This window comes from Argentina silus (genome assembly GCF_951799395.1).
Source record: "Argentina silus genome assembly, chromosome: 3".
NCBI classification, from domain to species: Eukaryota; Metazoa; Chordata; class Actinopteri; order Argentiniformes; family Argentinidae; genus Argentina; species Argentina silus.
This window is the reverse complement of record NC_139657.1, coordinates 24910420-24928682: the sequence shown is the minus strand read 5'-3', so window position 1 is coordinate 24928682 and position 18263 is coordinate 24910420. Positions and strand designations below refer to the sequence as shown.

Here is an 18263-nt window from a genome sequence, read left to right as displayed (position 1 = left end):
GACTGGAGTTCCTTTATGAATTAGTCTCTGTGAAGAAGTACTTGTCCACATGTGAATGTCAGTACAAGTAGGAGTGCCCTCAGTGTGATGTTTTATTAGCAAATGGTGTTCCATTGTTACTGTACAGTGTATGTTCATCCTTTGGGGAAAACCATGCCCTTGAACGAGTTCTCTGACTAATCGCTGACCTTGGCGGTTCTCTCTCTGGCACCTCCCAGGAGCTGATGAAGAAGCCCACCATCGCTGTGCCTACCACCAAGCACCTGGTGCGTCTGGCAGAGATGGAGCAGACAGTGGTGGAGCAGGACAGCTCGCTCTCCTCCCTCGTTGACAAGCTCAAGGCCATCAATGGTGAGCTGGAGCGACAGAGAGCCATCACAGCCATGCAGACCAAGGAGCACGCCACAGAGAGGTCGAAGTAAGTGCATCTATTTATGTCATCCCAGATCTTTTTAAAAAAAGAAAAATTGTGATATACGTACAGGATTAGCCATTTATGCCTTAAATTTTGCTGTCTTGTACATTTGTTTAGTATATATTGTATATTCTTTGTATTGTATATTTTACATTGGTTGGCATTCTGCGGACAGCAAAGCAAGAATTTCGTTGTACAGGGAAACATGTTTTCTACTGTGCATATGATAATAAACACTTTGAATTGAATTGAATTGAATTTAGAATTCAAGGAACTTCACTCTCAATAATGGTCTTGGTTGAAATAAACATGTCCCTGCAAACTCGGTTAAACCCATGCTGTTCCAGGCTGGAGGAGCGCCACACGGCCCGGGTGAAGGCACTGTCAGGGGAGGCTGAGGAGCAACGGATCCAGCTAGCTCAGATGGAGAAAGAGCTGCACTACCTCCGCACAGAACTGGAGGCCCAGAAAGAGGCCAATGTCCGCTCGCCCAGCAACACTATGAAGAACCTGGTGGAGAGGCTGAAAGCCCAGCTCTCCCAGAAAGAGAAACAGCTAAAGGTACAGTAGAGCAGTCTATGGTTTTCTCTCAAGGTCTGTAGACGGGACAAAAACTCACCAGAATAAGTGAATAATATATCTCTCTTTCTCCTTCTCTGTCAGGCTCTCAGTAAGGCCCTGTTGGGGCTGAGAGCAGAGATGACATCTCATGCGGAGCAGCAGATCATAGCCAATGCAACTCACAGAGAGGAGAACCTCAATGTCCAGCTGCTGGTAGACAAACATACCAAGGACCTGAAGGTGGGGCCCCCATTTCACTCAATGTCTCATAGGATATTACCTAACATTTACTTAGTGCTTTTACGTTGAAGAGTTTATTGCCACTGTTGTAGAGCTCAGCACAGGGGCCCACAAAATACAGAGAATGTATTTGTATTAATTTTTTTCGTAGTAAACCCTTTTCTTTCCTTTTCTTTACGTTTGTTGCCATGGCAAATATAGACATTGTGATTTGTCTAAAATAACATTCTTAAATTCACACAAACACTCATGTACAGAACCTGTATGTTCTTTCTGTTGTATCCATTGCATGCATACAATATGGAGATTTTCTTTTTCTTGAAGGCACGAGTGCAGGAGCTTAATGAGGAACTCCAGGGAGCAAAAGATTTGGCGAAGGTGGTTAGAGGGCGTGAGAACACCCTCAAAGAAGAAGTGGAGGGCCTGAACTGTGACCTCCAGAGGAGCATGAAGGCCCAGAGCCGTCTGCAGAGTGAGAAGGAGGAATGCGACAAGGAGATCCAGGAACTCAAGCAGCAAATCAAGAGGCTCAACAGTGCCTTACAGGTCAATCTCACATGCCAACACATTTTTACATCCAATTCATAAATCTAGACTTCTGTCTCTGTTTGATAGTGATTTAGGACGTAGGACCTCAGTTGTTAGTGTTTGTTTGATTGACTGATTGATTATTTATCTGTGTAATTCATAGATTACCTATATAGTTTGTGTGTGTGTGTGTGTGTGTGTGTGTGCATGCTAGTGTGTATGCGTGTGTGCGTAATGTCTATTATATTTAATTAGGGACTTGTATCTTAATTACAAGTATATCGGACCACCAACCACTATTTATGGGAAACTAGGATCTTCTAGGAAGATCTGACTGGGTTATTGTTATCAATAACACAATAGTAATGCAATATATTTCTGAAGGTCTAATAATCTGATTAAATATCAAATTAACACAAAGTGATAAAACTAAGATTCTGAGGAGATAAAAGTTAGCCTTTTACCAAATAAAGAGTAAAAAAAACCTGAGTGAAGTTACAATAGTTCTAATCCCAAGATCCATCAGCTGAATACACAAAGAATAAGAGTCGCAGCTCTTATAATGTACTCCTGTGAAAACACCACCCCACCTCAAGCGATAAGACTCTTGAAGGAAAGGTACAATATAATGGGCAGAACACAGTGTCTTTGTCTGAACAGCTGCCAGTGTCTACTAGTGAAGCTGTACTCCCCAGTGTTATATTGTGGAAGAGTTTTCTGCAGAGCCTTGAGAAATATGGGCACAGGAAACACATGACTCCTCATAAAGGCTCAGTAGGAGATTGAGGATAATTTCTCCGGTCATTCTTGTGGATTGGCCAGAGGTTAACAACTTTCTTGACAGAGACGCTTTAGAGAAAGGTTTGGTAATCATTTCCATGCTCTGGTCATGTGTGAGTCATCCAAAGGTTAACAACTTGCTAGACAGAAAGCCTACTAACAGGCTGATTCATTTCCCTCTGAAGTCAGCTGAGCTCTGTGTGTCTGTGTGTCTGTGTGTCTGTATTATGCTGGTGTTTGTTGACCTTTTTTTTTTTTTTTTTTACGATTGTGTAACTTTATGTGTTGGGGTATAGAGCCAGTCTGAGTCTGATGGGAAGGGGCCCACAGTGGAGGGGCTGCAGAAGAAAATCCGTAACTTGGAGTCAGAGCTGGAGAGGAAGGCTGGATCAGAGCCAACTGAGAGAAAAAGTGTAAAAGATGACAAGGTGAACATCCCCTCCCATTGCATTAGAGTTTATGTAAACTGTGTGCCACAATCTGAGGAAAAGTTAATGTCTCATCACACACTCTTATTTGCAGGTGTTGAAAGAAGAAATTGTGAGATGGGAGGAGGGCAAAAAGTGGCAGGCCAAGATGGAGAAAGTGCGTAACATACTGAAGGAGAAAGAGAGAGAAACAGAGTCTCTCTCTAAACAGCTGAGCACACTCAAAGAGCTCTATGCAAGGTCAGTGCTAAAACATCCATACTGCAATTCTACCATACCATACATAATAAAAACAACCATGATAATCAAGTAGATAAGAGACATTAACACACACAAACACATACTCCAAACATGGACAACATGGACACAAGGCTCAGCACCGGACACATCAGGCCCCACACATGCTCATGCTAAAGCCTAGTTACTGTCTTTATGTTCTGCCATGTCCTCGTGTGTTAAGACTGGAGCAGGAGAAGGCTGGGCTGCAGAGGAAGCTGAAGGGTCGTGGCGTGACAGCAGATCAGGTAGTGGGAGCACGGACACTAGAGTTTGAAAAGGAGATGGAGGAGCTAAAGAAGAGGAACTCTGAGCTGGAGCAACAGATCCTCAGCATGAAGTATGGGCTTCACCTTGTTCAAACTGTTTATATTTAAGCTTAAAGGCGAACAACTGAACATTTGGGAAATGTGTCTATGTGCCTTAACCTCTCTGTAGAGGATAGTCTGCCCAAGTGCCCACCTCTCTCACTCACGAAGAGCGGAGTTAAAACAAAAGTCACATGGTTGCACGTGTTCCTAAATCATTTCTATAGGCCGAATTGGATGATTAAAAACGGAAACCGCTGTTAATTTCAAGCTCAATGCCGTTTAATGTCTCATGTTTGGAATGTCACATGCAGTCCGTATTTACAAAGCCAATGTCCACATTTGAATCAACTAAAAATAGGCCAAGAGGCAACAGCCCTGGTGCGCACAACTGCTCTGTAATAGGGGAACTATGTATAAAAAGTGTTGTAACATTAATTAATGAGTTACGGATATTTGTAACTGAGCATAATGAATGTGTACCTACAGTATAACATCTGAAATAAGGCACTCCAAGTAAAGTAAAATGATTTAACATTGCATCATTTATAATAAGTAGTCAAAAACAAATAATTCACATCAATTGTGGGGATGGCAGAATTGTTTAGTCTTTTGGGTTTGTTGAATGCCAATAATTACTCTTGCATCTTCCTCTTCAGTTTTTAGTTATTAGCCCATTTACAATATCCATATGTAAATATAGTACTAGTCACAGATGGGTCCGACAGTATGTTAATATGGGAACCTCCTGTTTTTGTGCTTTTATATATTAGCTGCTTCCTGGCCCAGCGCACCAAACCATTGTGATAAAGACCACCAGCTAGGTTGCTAAATAACAAATCCAAGATTAACTATGGAGTGAAGTTTTCACCGTCTCTCTGCAAAGCGTTTTGTTACTACTGCACACATTCACAGTAAGCCCACAGGCTCCTCTTTCCTCCTTGCTTGGGAGAGAGGTCAGAAAAGGTATGCCACATAACCAGGATAGTCTTTTCGTGACAGAACTTTATTTTTTTCTGATATTGGCTGTATTCTATTCTTCTATTCAAAGTTCTATCTAGCGCTGCAGTGAGGATGGGGGGGCAGGACGACATGTGACCTAAAATGAAGATAATCTCCTCAATAGCACTGGTATCTGTCTCGGTGCTTGCATTGAGTATAACAAATTCACACAAAGACCTCACTCCATTTTAGACAGCAGCAGGCCTTACCTCGAGATGCTGCAATGGAGGACATGAACCTAAGAAACCGCTACTTGGAGGAGAGGCTTCACTCCCTGGAGAACCAGATGTCCAAGGACCCCCCATCCAGACCCTCTGTAAGTGTATACTGACCTCATGACATGACATGCCCCGTCAGACACGACAGCTCTGTTTACAAATGCCCTCACAGTGTATAATCTCACTATTTGTGTTCTGATTTCATGTGCACAAGGCCTCATAAGGCTTCTATCTTTTTTTCTTGTGTTGCTTCTTCACTTCACCTCACTTTCTTCTCTTTCTACTTCTCCCTTTCACCCCTCTCCTTATTTCCACTTCATGCATGTGAAGGAAAAAAGTTCAGTCTCCCAGTCTCTGAGAGGAATTCGTTCTCTGACATTTGATGTCGATGACGGCCCTGGCAGAGAAAGTGTGGCATCATTAACCATCAACAGTGCAGCCACTAGGACAGATGACACGGCAGCCGACACTGAGATGGCCACTGACCCCTCTCACCTGATGAGGGTGCTAAAGCCAAACAAAATAGAAAGAGAAACTCAAACAGACTTTGTTGGAACAGATCAGGGTGTAGAGAGCAGAGACCAGGACAGAACAGATGAGACTGTAGAAGGACATGAAGAACAGAATGATAATAAGGCAGAAGAAGTAGACAGAGATCAGGGAAAAATAGACAAGGCTAATGAGTCAGCACAGGAGGACACAGAAAAAGGTGATGCTGATAGAGAGAATCCTAGTAAAGTGGTTGATACTGAGAATGTGAGTGCAACACAGGATACAGAACTGGATATCAGTGAATTCAATGAGAATGATGCCAAGCCCCCAAAATCCCAGTGTCCAGAGGGAAGTGAGACAGAGGCTGGTGAACCATTAGACAGACTTGAATCTGCTAAACCCTCTTCTGAGCCAGGTGGGGTAAGAGGCAGCGAGAGAGATACAGATTCAGAGGATACAGTGGGCAACAGAGGGAAAAAAGATAGAAATACAGAGGGAGCTGGTGGAAATGGTGCGGAAGTGGGTGGGGCGGTTGAGGAAATGGTCGGGAAGGAAGGGGAAGCATTTAGGACTGTGGAGGGGGCGACCGGAGAGGAGAAACCAGAGGAGTCCTTTATAATAGAGCCAGATGCCGACCCAAGTGTTATCGTCAGCGAAGACTCTGAGAGTGTCATTATCAAATATCTTGACGCTGATGACATCGCAGAGAGGGATCTTGATGTTTCAGAAAGAGTCTGTGGCGGGCTGCAGTCTAAGGTCATTACTGAGGAAGGCCAGCAAAGACAGAAGCCCAAATCTAAATCTTCCAAAACTCTCAAGGTACCAAAGATGGCCTTTACCCACCCTGCCAAGATGGCATGTGTTAGCAGAACGTGCCACATCTACCCGCAGTGATTTGCTTGATAGTGTGTTAGGCTCCCAGTCATTGTGTACCTCTGTCCAGTCCTTTGTGTTCTGTTATGTTTGTTTGTGTGGTGATCTTGCACTTACCTGGTTCCCTTCACCTTGCCTTCTAATGAAGTTGTTCTTCTTTGTAGCTTTGTCATTTTCTGATTTGTGTGTATGATAGTTGTTCTTTTTTTGTTCTCCTTCCAGACATCGGGACGAGGCTCCGGCACCCCCTTACAGAAAGAGTACGAGGTGCAGAGAGAAAACCTGAAACTGTCCTCAGAGAACCTGGAGCTCCGCTTTCAACTGGAGCAGACTAACAAGGACCTGCCCAGACTAAAGGTGCGACCAGTGACCAAAGACCTTAACTAGATTGCATTAAACGGCAGGCTAGATCAAACATTGCGTTGATTCAAAATAAGACTGAAGTAAAACCTTTGCTTGTGACAATATGTTGAGATGTTTGTTTTCCAACTCATCCACTTATAACCTCTCCTTAATTGATAGGACCAAGTTACAGACCTTAAAGAGATGTACAACGCTCTAAAGAAGGAAAAGGCTGAGGTGGAGAAAAAGCTGGGTCATGTCCGTGGGGTAGGTCTTTCCACACCTGTGACTTCACCTGTGACATTGCTAACCAGGATAAGACCAATGTTTGGACCAACGCGAGCAGGTCTTCCATAACATAACGCTCCCTTATCCTGTTTTATTACTCAACATAGTTATTTGAGCATGTGTCATACAATATTCGGTATTCATGAAGGTTGACATTGAGAGGGGAATTGGCCATGCAGGCCACAGAAGATGGTCTCATTTTAGAGGCAAATTCACTATCCAGTCAGGGTGTAAATTATACACTCTCCAACTCTGGATCTTGACATGGAGTGTAACCTTTCCCTTTCCAGGCGGGTCGCAGCGGTAAGACTGTGCCAGAGCTGGAGAAGACCATCGGCCTGATGAAGAGGGTGGTGGAGAGGGTGCAGAGGGAGAACGAAGCACTGAAGAAAGCACCCACAACAGAAACTCAACATCAGCTCACAGCCCTGGAGCTAGAGAATGAAAAACTCAAGGTTAACTGCTGAGCCACTGATTTAATAGTGTCATGTATTTCAGAATTTCTAACTAACACTTTATTCACACAATAAGAATTAGAACCTATGTAAAGGAGTATATAAAGCACAGATATACCTTCGTCAACTTTGATTACCTACAATATATCCAGGCTGCAAGCACAGAAATTTAATTTAAATTTAACATGGATCAAAATTCAAAGTATGCAGTTTAAGGCAGCACAGTCTCATCTGACAATGTATAATGTGTTCTCTCATTCTCCCATCTTTTCCAGAATGACTATGAGAAGCTCAAGGGACAAACCGATGCACAGCTGAGTTCCAGGCTGGAGTCAAAAACCAAAGGAGTGGAAAAAATTGTGATGGAAAATGAACGTTTGCGCAAGGATATGAAAAGGGTATAAAACTTCTTTAATTTCATTTGGAAGGTCCTGCGTAGTTCTAACATTCAATCCTAAACTCATGCTATTCAAAAACAATGTAATTTGTGAAACAATATCCTTGCAGCTCACTATGTACGTGCTAGTTCCTTGGATGTCACTGGACTAATTTCGGTCTTTGTAGGAGATCGGGGCTGCGGAGAAGCTGAGAGTGGCAAAGACAAGCCTGGAGGTGACCAATGAGAGGCTCGAAGCGGAACTTGAGAAGACCAGGCAAAGTCTACTGGCAGCCCAATCTAGGGCCGTTCCAGAGGGTGCAGACAGTAAGACCTGGAAGGCAACTGTGGTTACAAGGTGAGGTATCTGTATAAAGTAATCAGTCATACCTTGAAATAATCCCATTCAGTCTTCATCAAGCAAGGAACAGCAACCCAGCAGAAGAAAAATACATCTTATTCTGGTAAACTGCCAAGCATGTCGGAAGTTCTGATGCAAGATGGCTGACTGATAAACGGTTTCCCTCCCTCAGAATGTTTGAGAGTAAGATGAAAGAGCTTGAGTTGAACATATCCCAAAAGAGCTCCAGTCTCTCCGAGCTAAAGAAGCAGCTGCAAGATGCCACTGAGAGGGAGGAGAGAGCACAACGAGCTGTCAGGCAACTTGAGGAGCAGGTGTGCTTTATCTTTTTTTTTACACATTCCTTCCTCTCATCTCCTTCTGCGTAATCAAAGGTTTATACAAGTGTAAATACAAAAAAACGAAACGTACAAGCTGTATCGTTTTAGATGCTATTGGGTTTTAATTCTTTAGGTGGAGCTGTTGAAAAACGTTCCAACAGAAGCAAAGACTGATGCCGGCCTCACCAAGGAATTCCAGTCAATGAGGTGACCACATGCCACATATAGGCTTGTCACTGTGGGCAAACTGTAGTTATGTATTTCTTCTGATTTGTTATGCCATTACAAACTTGTGGCTCTTTAACACTAGTAGTCGCAACGGGAGGTCCACAGGCGCGATGTGACACTATAATGAAATAACTCAGCATTGTGAAACCCATATCGCCCTCCTTCCCTGGCTTTTCCTAAATGTCTGTTTTTAATATCACACAGAATTTTTTTTAAGCAAGCCCACCTAATAAGTGTGTTAAAGAGCAATAGTTTGCTGTTGAAGCAAGTCGAATAATTAAAGCTGTTATTACTACTAGTCTACTTTGACCTCATAGTAATTGTTTGATTTCAATTGTTGGAGTATAGAGCCAAGCAATGCTTCCCTTTCCCAATATTTATGGAGGGCATTGTGTAAGTCAATGATTACACTGTTAAACTAACGTCAACAAATGGATGTCTCCGGACCTCATTCTGGGTACTTTGGTTAGTAATGAGGGCCCGCGGCTTCTAGTGTTAATATAGGAATGCATTATGAAATTTGATCAGAACAAATAAAAAGAAAACTGCCTTTATTTTCTCATTTCAAATTTGCATGGGCTGAAAAGAGTAATTTCATTAATGATTACATCAACAGTCATAGACATAAGAATGTTTCCTGTGTCTTAGGTTGACCAATGACAAGCTGGAGCGGGAGAAGGCAGAGCTGTTACAGAAGCTCAGTGAGTACAGTGAGCGGTATGGGACAACCTCTGACTACGCTTCTGGACCAGGTAAGACATATAAAGGCATTTTGTTTCTGTTTGACAATTTCCCAAGACTCCTTTGAAAATAAAACCGTACAGGCATGTGTTCTGTGATGCCACACTATTGGTATTTTTTATATTTAAAGTATTTATAAAAGAGTATTTTTAATATAATATCTGCGGGTGTATTCCCATCAACACAAACAAGAGACAACATGGTGGTGTGCGTGTTCATTGCACTTAACGATTGGCATTATTCTTATAAAAGTGCTCTTGTATGCCAGAAGGCCTTCAATAAAAGGCAGAACCTGCATATCATATGTGCATATCAACAAACTTACGTCATATTTTCGTCATCAGGTTATGAGGAGCTACAAGCCCTGCTGAAGGCAACAGATCGGGAGAAAAGGCAGTTGCAGGTAATGTTACTGTATTCATTCCAGAAGTTGACAAATTGTTGTTTTTTCTGAGACTTCAGAAAATACAAATGTGAAAGGTAGATTATGGAATATGATGTTACCACAGGAAGTAGGATGACTTCAGAAAGTGTTTCAGCCTTACCCAAGCAAGACGTTTTACTCATTAGCAGTTCCATAAACGCATGAACATGGCAATGTAACATTTAGTTATAACAAAAAGGCTGGCGAGAGAATTATCTCGTTTCAGGCTAGCTATTTCTTCCAGTCGTTGCCCGCTATCTCTTGGCTACATCATACCGATTTCTTTTATTCCTTATATAAATTACATTTAAAAAATGTCCTTCACATTTTTAGGCTGATGTGAAAAAAATGAAGAAAGAACTGGAGAACTTTGACCCAACATTTTTTGAGGAGATTGAGGATCTGAAATTTAATTACAATTTGGAGGTGAAGAAAAACATAGTTCTGGAGGAACAGCTGAAGAAGGTGTGTGAGCAGTTTGGTGTTGCGACTGATTTTCCAACTAATGTATCCGTCAGCTAACACGAGATGATGTCCCTTGTAAAGCATTAGTCTTAAATATGTCGGTATTAGGTTTTATTGTGAATTTGGGACCAATACCATGTCTTCTGGAATTTACATGAAGTTAGTACATGTGAATGTAACTGTATATTTCTCTTTTTGTGATGCAGCTTTATATCAACACCAAGTTTGTTTTGTTCTGTAGCAAGGATGTATTTTTTTATGCACTTGTCATAGTTGTACATTTGTACATCTCCTAGATTATTGTAAACTTTACTTATCAATTAATTTCCATCTATAAGCATCTACAATGTGTTTTTTTTTATAATAAAAGACGTTTGAAATAACTTACTGTATGAAATAAATATCAAACACAAATTCACAGTATTTACATATGACAGCCTTCGATATCTGCAGGGCTTTTATTGTGCATGTTTTTTCACATGGAAGACCAATATAACATTTGTGGCATCTTATTTACAATATCATTTTCTGTAACATTCAACATTTTGCACTTTTTGGTCTAATTTACATTGTAGCTGATTCGTCATACAGTTCACTTGTAAACATTTCCACAAAATCAGGCCAACAATCATGCACGACTGGGCTCTGTGTTTCTCTCTTTACTGCCAATAGGAGTAGTTTTCGGAATACCTCTCAGAAAAATGCCAACTGTTGACCTGTATGATCAAGTGCCTCTTAAAATACTCCAATGGAATTATTAATGGCAGCATCGATTTATTGGCAATGTTAGAGGATTGGCAAATGTACTGACCCTAGTGTAATATTGTATGGTAATACTGCTGCATTCAAGTGTTACTCAGAAACTCTGAGCTCCCTATTGGCTAATTCTGAGATTTTGATATCAAAGTAACATGAGTTGTCCACTTGAAAATGTCCAAATTCCCTATTTCCAAGGAGCACTTGAATGCAGCATACAGTTTTGGAAGCTTACAGACAGGAATAGGGAATTTCTGGTTGAGCTAAGGGTCAAACTGGATGTCCTGAAGCCTGCTGAAGCAGTGTCCATTTAATTTGGAGAAATTTGTAAACAAGCTCTTGCTGGTGATGTCATACTCATGTACCGTGCCCTCAACATGAACGACCACGGTTCGGGCATTCAGGAAGGTATCCACGTCCGGCCATCTCAGCCCCAGATGATGACGATGAAGCTGCAGGCAAGCATATTTATTTCTTTAATATATATATATATATATATATATTTTTTTTTTTAAAGAATAGTTTAAAAGGGTTAGGGTTATGTTATTTTGAGCAAATTGTAATAGTGTTCTCTTACAGACAGTCTGCAAAAGTGCTTAAAACTCCAGATATGTGCATAACTGCCGTTATCATCAGCAGTGAGAACATGTCGCTTTGTTTCACCACATAATTTCCAACACCATCCATACACTCTATGCACAGCAGTTGTCTTTTTTGCTCAAGCTGGCATGTCTCCACCATACTTAAGCAATGAACAATAGTATAATATATTGTGCTATTTCTAAATGAATATCGTCAATAAGAAAAAGTTGATATTGCCCAACCTTAAAGCCAAGTGGTGTCTCAATTGAATTGACACCTCAGATGAATTATAGCCAAGAGGGAGCTTACCTTCACCAAGGTGCCATCATTACAGTGCCAGACGATGCCCTCCACCTGTCCTTCCTGGCTGTCTTGGAACCAGGAATACAGCTGCTGGTAGTCCACCGGGGGAGGGTTTCGGATACACACACTCCCATGTGGAACCAGGGCGTGGATAGGCTGTTTTTTTTGTCTTCCCATTCCTACCAGAAACAAACACACAAAAACAATATTACAAAAAATTCAACATTTGAATTGATAATTCTATATAGTCTGGTCAGGAGGGTCAGAAAACAGGACTTTTCAGTCTCATTGATCATTAGGTTATACTTGGGTCACTACCTTCTAAACTAGGTGGCCATTACTTTAAGCAGACACAGCATTAGAATTGGTATGGTTTATGCAGCTGTACAAAATGTGACATGACCACGTGAGAGAGAATGTCACATTAACCATATGGGTTCCCATTGACGTTGGTTCCAATAAGCTCTAGGGTTTGTTCGAGGAGATCAGCCAGTGGGACCACAGCAATTTCCAGCATGTCTTCATTCTCAGCACTTGGCCTTAGAACAAGTGCTACCCCAGTATCATAGTCCACCACAGATGAGTGCCAACAGTACTGCTTGTTCTCTCTTTCTACTGGAACCCAACCTGAACAAAAAAAAAAACAGGGCATCATCAGTATTTATTACTTACTTCTCTCAGATTACAGCATGGTATGATGTCAGTGCCCTGCTTAAGTAATGGGACAGTGAAGCATTTTTTCTTCTTTTGGCTTTATACTCCAGAACTTTAAATGAAACTATTATTGTGAGGTTAAAGTAGAGATTTTCAGCTTTTATTTGAGGGTATTCGTGTACATATCGGTTTCACCATTTTCAAGGCACCAACAGTAATGGGACAATTGGCTTGACAGGTGTTTCTGGTAAATCAGGTGTGTTCCGTCACATCATTTGTGCATGTGTATAGCTGCCACTAGAACTGGCTAAGAGGCCGTGTCCATGAAACACAATAAGTCAATGTTCAGATTTAAATCCAACTGAACATGCATTTCATTTCCTCATAAGATTTTAGGCAAAAACCAAACAACAACTGAAGATGGCTGCAGTACAGGCCTAACAGAGCATCACTAGAGAAGATACCCAGCATCTGGTCGGGTCAATGGGTTGCAAACTTCAAGCAGTTATTGCATGCAAAGGATTGTCGACCAAATACTAAACATGAGTGCTTAATTTGGATATTATATGGATTATATGGAAAGTGTTCTAAATGGTGAAACCAATATGTACACAAATACCCTCAAGTAAAAGCAGAGAATCTCTACTTTAACCTCATAGTATTGTTTATTTCAATCCAAACTTTTGGAGTGTAAAAAGAAAAAATGCTTCACTCTCCCATTACTTAAGAAGTGGACTGGATGAAGATAGTTTGTAGCCAAGCTTTGCAGTTATGAATGTGTAAAAACACCTGGAATGTGTCCATGTTCATCAGGCAATGGCTGTCCGTTGTGGTGCTGGACTCTGTGTGCTGGGATCCAAGCCTCTGGCACAGTCCGAAAATCCTCCTCCACATTCCAGATGAAACCTGATCAACCAGAGCAGGGCATTGTAAGGTCATTCACCTGCACTGTTTTAATGGATAGTTCAGTTCTTTCTTTTATTGTTAACCTTCAGGTCATCCATAAATCCATTAGGTAGTTATTTAGCAATGTATAGCATCTCCTGGTTAGCATGTTTAACGCATGAAAATGGTAAATATAAGGAAAGTTCACTCTTTTTGAAGTTATCCCTTTAAAGAGGTCCACATGGATGCCACATAAACTGACAGTACTATGTTGACCAACAACTTAGTGAGGGATGGGAGAAAAGCAATCAACGGCCTAATCATTGTGGAGGGAACTGCCACCATGAAAGACAATAAGACATAGGCCTGTTAACATAAAACATATTGCAGTTAAAATACAATACCTTTGCAGATTTTGTGGGAATGCTGATACTTTTTGAACCTCTTTTCCGCCTGCTTGTTGGGCTTCCTATCTAACCGTGCCCAAAGATATGGTTGCCCTGGGAAAGAAAGACACATTAGATGGCAAAGTGAAGCGTAGCCTAGTACAAAAAGGTACAGCGTTTAAAAGGTTCATGGTTGAGCGATGGTAGCGCGGAGGTACCGCAACAGCAGTAGTAACATTTCCACTGAAACATTTCCCCTGCTTCTCCTCGCTGCCCGTATGAAAGCTTAGGTAGTGAGAATGTGTGATGACTACAACAAACGGCATGAGAGTAGATAACGATATTTGAAAAACACAAGTTGATCCCTGTTAAGATTACTTGTTATTTAAAAAATGTCCACTCTTCATATTCCTGTGAGTTGATCTATCTAATCAACTAGATTTTGCCAAATATAGGAGATATCTTTTCAAACATGCTTCACAGCTGGTGAACACCTCATGGTGGCTTTTGGCAGCACTTCATAGTAGTCTTCACAACTTATGTCTGCCGCAGCAGCGGCATTGAGTTAGCCCTCCGTTGCAATGACAGTATGCACTTTTTAAACACTGACCTACTGACCAACTGTGTGGTCCTCTGTGGCTCAGATGGTAGAACATGGTAATAACAACGCTAAGGTTGTGGGTTTGATTCCCGCTGGCACCATATATACTAAAAAATGTATGCACTCACTGCAATGTAAGTCGCTTTGGATAAAAGCATCAGCTAAATGGCATATATATATAGGTTGAAGTAGGAGAACTGAAGCTTGACTTCCAAGCCCTCGGTTCGGTCTATACAGTATCACCTTAAATGTTGCTTGATTGCGTCACTGAGCCCATCTAATTCTGTCATTAGTGGGCTTGCTTCAGCAAGTCCAACTATTGTTCTTGCTCATACTTCTTTTACTGATTATTTTTCTGCCAATTTTCTCACTGCTACTAATACAACTTCATTTTGATACCTATTAAACTATTAAGCCTTTTGTAACTAAAACAAATAGCATCCTTAACATGGTGAAATGTTGGTTTAAGCCAACATTGTGAACTCCATTGTTACTGCAACTGCCATGGAACTTTCAGAACTCTTCAATAAAAACAGCATGAGACCTGCAGAAGTAATTTTTCGAATGATAACACAACAATGCACACTCTTAACCACCAGTTCTACCGCCACTAAAACCACTCTATTCTCTCTAACCACTCCATTGAACTACCCCAGGCTTATAGTTATCCATCTATCCTCCAACAATCTGCCTATCCTACTCTGTGAACATCCTTTCTTTCTATCTATCTACAGAATATAACCTTTTACCTGTCTCTCCATCTACAGTATCTAACCTTATCTATCCTCTCCATCCATTTATCCGCTATAACCATAAAAACGAACTATCTTGAGTTCTTTCAACTACCCAGCTAATCTATCAAACCATTAAATCTTTTCTACTACCAAATAAGACTTTGCTAGCCCACAAAGTTTCTTCTGGAACTTATTTTTTCTAGTTCCATTTGCAATTAACTGCAATGTTCATTTTATGCGGTGCAACTGCTACCTCACTCACCTTTATACACTGAAACGTAGCAGCAGGTACCATCCAGCTTTTCTGTGGCAAGTGCAGAGTCAATATTCGATTCCAGCGCAATAGGGTTTACATTATTAGTTGCTACAACCTGAAATTGCTGTTGTAAAAAACAGAGAGAGGCACCTTGGTATCAGTGTCTTTTCAGTGGACCAACATAAACACATTCAACAGCTGGGCTGCGTTCAGTAGGCATAACGTTGTGGAACATTCAGAAATAAAGATATTGTGTATTATTGTGCCTCTCTGACATGTAGTATAGACACCAGGGGAACAATCCTGCCAAGAGATTTTGAAGCCGTCTATACCATGTGGCCAAGTGGAGAACTGCAGTGGTTGGTGCCAAAAAGCATATTTCCTCATTGAAACCCTATTTCCAGGTTTTGATATTGCCCAATGACCTCAATTATGAGTGCATGTGTATTTAATGTTGTTTTTTTTCGGTGCAATTTAGCTAACATGAGTTTGTATTTATGGATCGTAAATTAGTTGTAATTTTGCTAATATGTGTTTGTATCGAGCTAGCTTTATTTAATGTATTCAACTCGATCATTAAAATGAAATCACTTAAATATTATTTTTTTTATTTTTAAAAACAGGCTCCAGGCAGGGATCGAATCCTGCACCTCACATCTCTCACGCTAGGCGGACGACGTGAGAAAGGGAGGCAACAAGTGTATATCATGATATATATATTAGGTTAAATTTAGCTAATGTGTTTGTATCGAGATCGTTTTATGGATCGTAAATTAGGTGGAATGTAGCCAATACGCGTTTGCATGAAGCTAACTTTATGGATCGTAAATTAGGTGTAATTTAGCTAATATGCGTTTGTATCGAGCTAGCTTTATGTAATGTAGAGCAACAATAAAGTATGTATCCAATTAAACATTAGGCTGCCATACGCATCTGTTCAACTTGATCATTAAAATGTAATCACTTAAATCCCCCCAAAAAACAAGTTGTATCCTGGTCCGTGACCTACATGAGAAATGGAGGCAACAAGTGTGTATAATGTCTGTCACATCTGTCACGGTGTGGAAATCCGACTGTGTGTAAATTTACTCGGGTGATTTCATTTTAATGATCGAGTTGAACAGCGCTTATGGCTGCCTAATGTTTAATTGGATAAATACCGTTGATAACAACATTAGCTATATTACACCTAATTTACAATCCATGAATATAAACGCATATTAGCTAAATTGGACCCGAAATCCATTAAATATATAATATAATATTAATTCTGATTATTGCGCAATATCAAAACCAGGAAATGACCCGGAAATAGACGCTACCCGAGTAGCTGGGTACACCGAGTCGAATTTCAGTTGACAGCGGTCTGCAATTACACCCTATTGGAAAAAAACCTCACATAATGTGATTCACATTCACATTTTCTCAAACGTATTTATGTTTCAAAAATACAATTTAATTTAGGTCAGAAATGTCACAACCACAGCATGGGTCACGTGAATGCGAGTGTTGTTTTTTTTCCGATGGGCATCTTTCGGAATGCTGACTGTAATCGGGAAATGGCTAAGAGGTTATTATTTCCAGTGTACTGGTCCCCGCCATGTCTAAAAACAAAATGAGCAGACGCTAATGCGAGCGATTTTACTCGTTTACATGTCTTCAAATCCGCGATGTGAGACCGTTGTAGCAGAATAATATCACCTGCAACGTTTTGCACCCTCCTGAATCTCCCTGGCACCCCGGTCAGGTGCATTTGCTTCTGTGCAGACTGCATCGTTACCAATCAGCTGATACTGATACAGCCAGCAGTAATAACATGCTACAGAAGTAAGCTAGCTATGGAATTTTTGGGGCATCCCATGTGACACGAACACGAAACACAAAATGCAAATACTAAATCAAAAATGTATGCAAAGTACAACAGCTAAGACATGTTATAAGTTCGCTCGCGAACGCTGTGATACGCCAACTATCTAGATTCAGCAGTCACCAACCTGACCCTCGCGTTTTCTGGACTGTTCATCTTTCACCTCGGTCAGAAAAACACACGGTATCTTTTGCTGAACTGAACCGAGCTGCCGCATTATAGAAGGTTGTTAGACCGTAACTACTTTAAATAAGTATGTTTATTTATAACGGTAACGACAATCAATTCATTTTCTGCTCAATTCATTCCCTTGTGTCTACCCATATAACTGAATGAGTGACATCTGTGTTCTCTGAGCTGTAATATTGGAACTCCACCCACCTACCTCCGGTGAATGTAAATGAGGATTTCTTCAAAATAACAGCACGTTAAACTCCATTTAGCATTTAAACATGGTAAATAGGGATCAAGGAACCACGAACAATATGCTAATTATCTTCACAAATGTATGTACCCTGATGAAATAGCACCGCCCCAGAGTAATGGATTGTATTTTTAAATCAGTTCAATTTATCTCTGGTACCACTCTACTCGGCACTACTCCTAGAATGCAGATCAGGTGAGTTTGAGTCTAAAGCAATGTCTTAGCAAATGCCTCAAACCCCATCTTTTTAATCTTGCCTTTAATCTTTAACTAATTGTGTTGGCTTTTGGCAGCACTGCACACCTTGTGTCTGCAACAGCAGTGGTATTGAGGTATACCACCTGCGATGGCGGTGTGAACCTATTAATCATTGGTCCACTGTATTAGGCAACAACATGTACCATGTACTAACATATATTATCCTTAGATAATATTTCTATTGTTATAATCTACATGGCATGTTCTATAAACTCGAAAAGTAGTTCCAAACTCCTACTAACATAGTTCTACTGTTGAAGAACATAGTGTTTAAGGTTATTTGCTGGGTACACTTTGGTGTAATTCAAGGAAATGACACCAAATATCCTCATTCACTTAATTAAATGTATACTGTAGAATGGGGTTTCCCTCATTCCTCATTGAGAAATGCAATCACAGCTCTTCTGAAGTTGGGCGACAACAAGCAACTATGAAG

General features: G+C 40.8%; 2 protein-coding genes across 2 annotated transcripts in view; one reads left to right on the top strand and one right to left on the bottom strand.

Moving 5' to 3' along the window:
* cep290 (centrosomal protein 290) overlaps window positions 1-10348 on the top strand; it is a 30638-nt gene extending 20290 nt beyond the window's left edge. Inside the window, exons 36-53 of the mRNA XM_083666374.1 lie at window positions 219-418; window positions 763-976; window positions 1079-1216; window positions 1541-1762; window positions 2821-2952; window positions 3047-3192; window positions 3413-3568; window positions 4731-4854; window positions 6344-6478; window positions 6644-6730; window positions 7042-7206; window positions 7482-7604; window positions 7771-7940; window positions 8116-8257; window positions 8397-8470; window positions 9140-9243; window positions 9577-9635; window positions 9990-10348. Coding sequence (XP_083522500.1) covers window positions 219-418; window positions 763-976; window positions 1079-1216; window positions 1541-1762; window positions 2821-2952; window positions 3047-3192; window positions 3413-3568; window positions 4731-4854; window positions 6344-6478; window positions 6644-6730; window positions 7042-7206; window positions 7482-7604; window positions 7771-7940; window positions 8116-8257; window positions 8397-8470; window positions 9140-9243; window positions 9577-9635; window positions 9990-10178 — 2580 coding nt within the window. The 3' untranslated portion in view covers window positions 10179-10348. The remainder of the gene's footprint in view (window positions 1-218; window positions 419-762; window positions 977-1078; window positions 1217-1540; window positions 1763-2820; window positions 2953-3046; window positions 3193-3412; window positions 3569-4730; window positions 4855-6343; window positions 6479-6643; window positions 6731-7041; window positions 7207-7481; window positions 7605-7770; window positions 7941-8115; window positions 8258-8396; window positions 8471-9139; window positions 9244-9576; window positions 9636-9989) is intronic.
* A 183-nt stretch (window positions 10349-10531) lies between these two features.
* On the bottom strand, window positions 10532-17468 carry rlig1 (RNA 5'-phosphate and 3'-OH ligase 1). Its single transcript, XM_083666373.1, has 7 exons — window positions 17273-17468; window positions 15285-15402; window positions 13706-13801; window positions 13206-13322; window positions 12192-12389; window positions 11769-11941; window positions 10532-11329 (listed from the first exon to the last, which is right to left on the bottom strand). Exons 1-7 carry the CDS (start codon window positions 17360-17362, stop codon window positions 11141-11143), a joined length of 981 nt encoding a protein of 326 aa, XP_083522499.1. The 5' UTR covers window positions 17363-17468; the 3' UTR covers window positions 10532-11140.
* Between the last annotated feature and the right edge of the window lie 795 nt (window positions 17469-18263).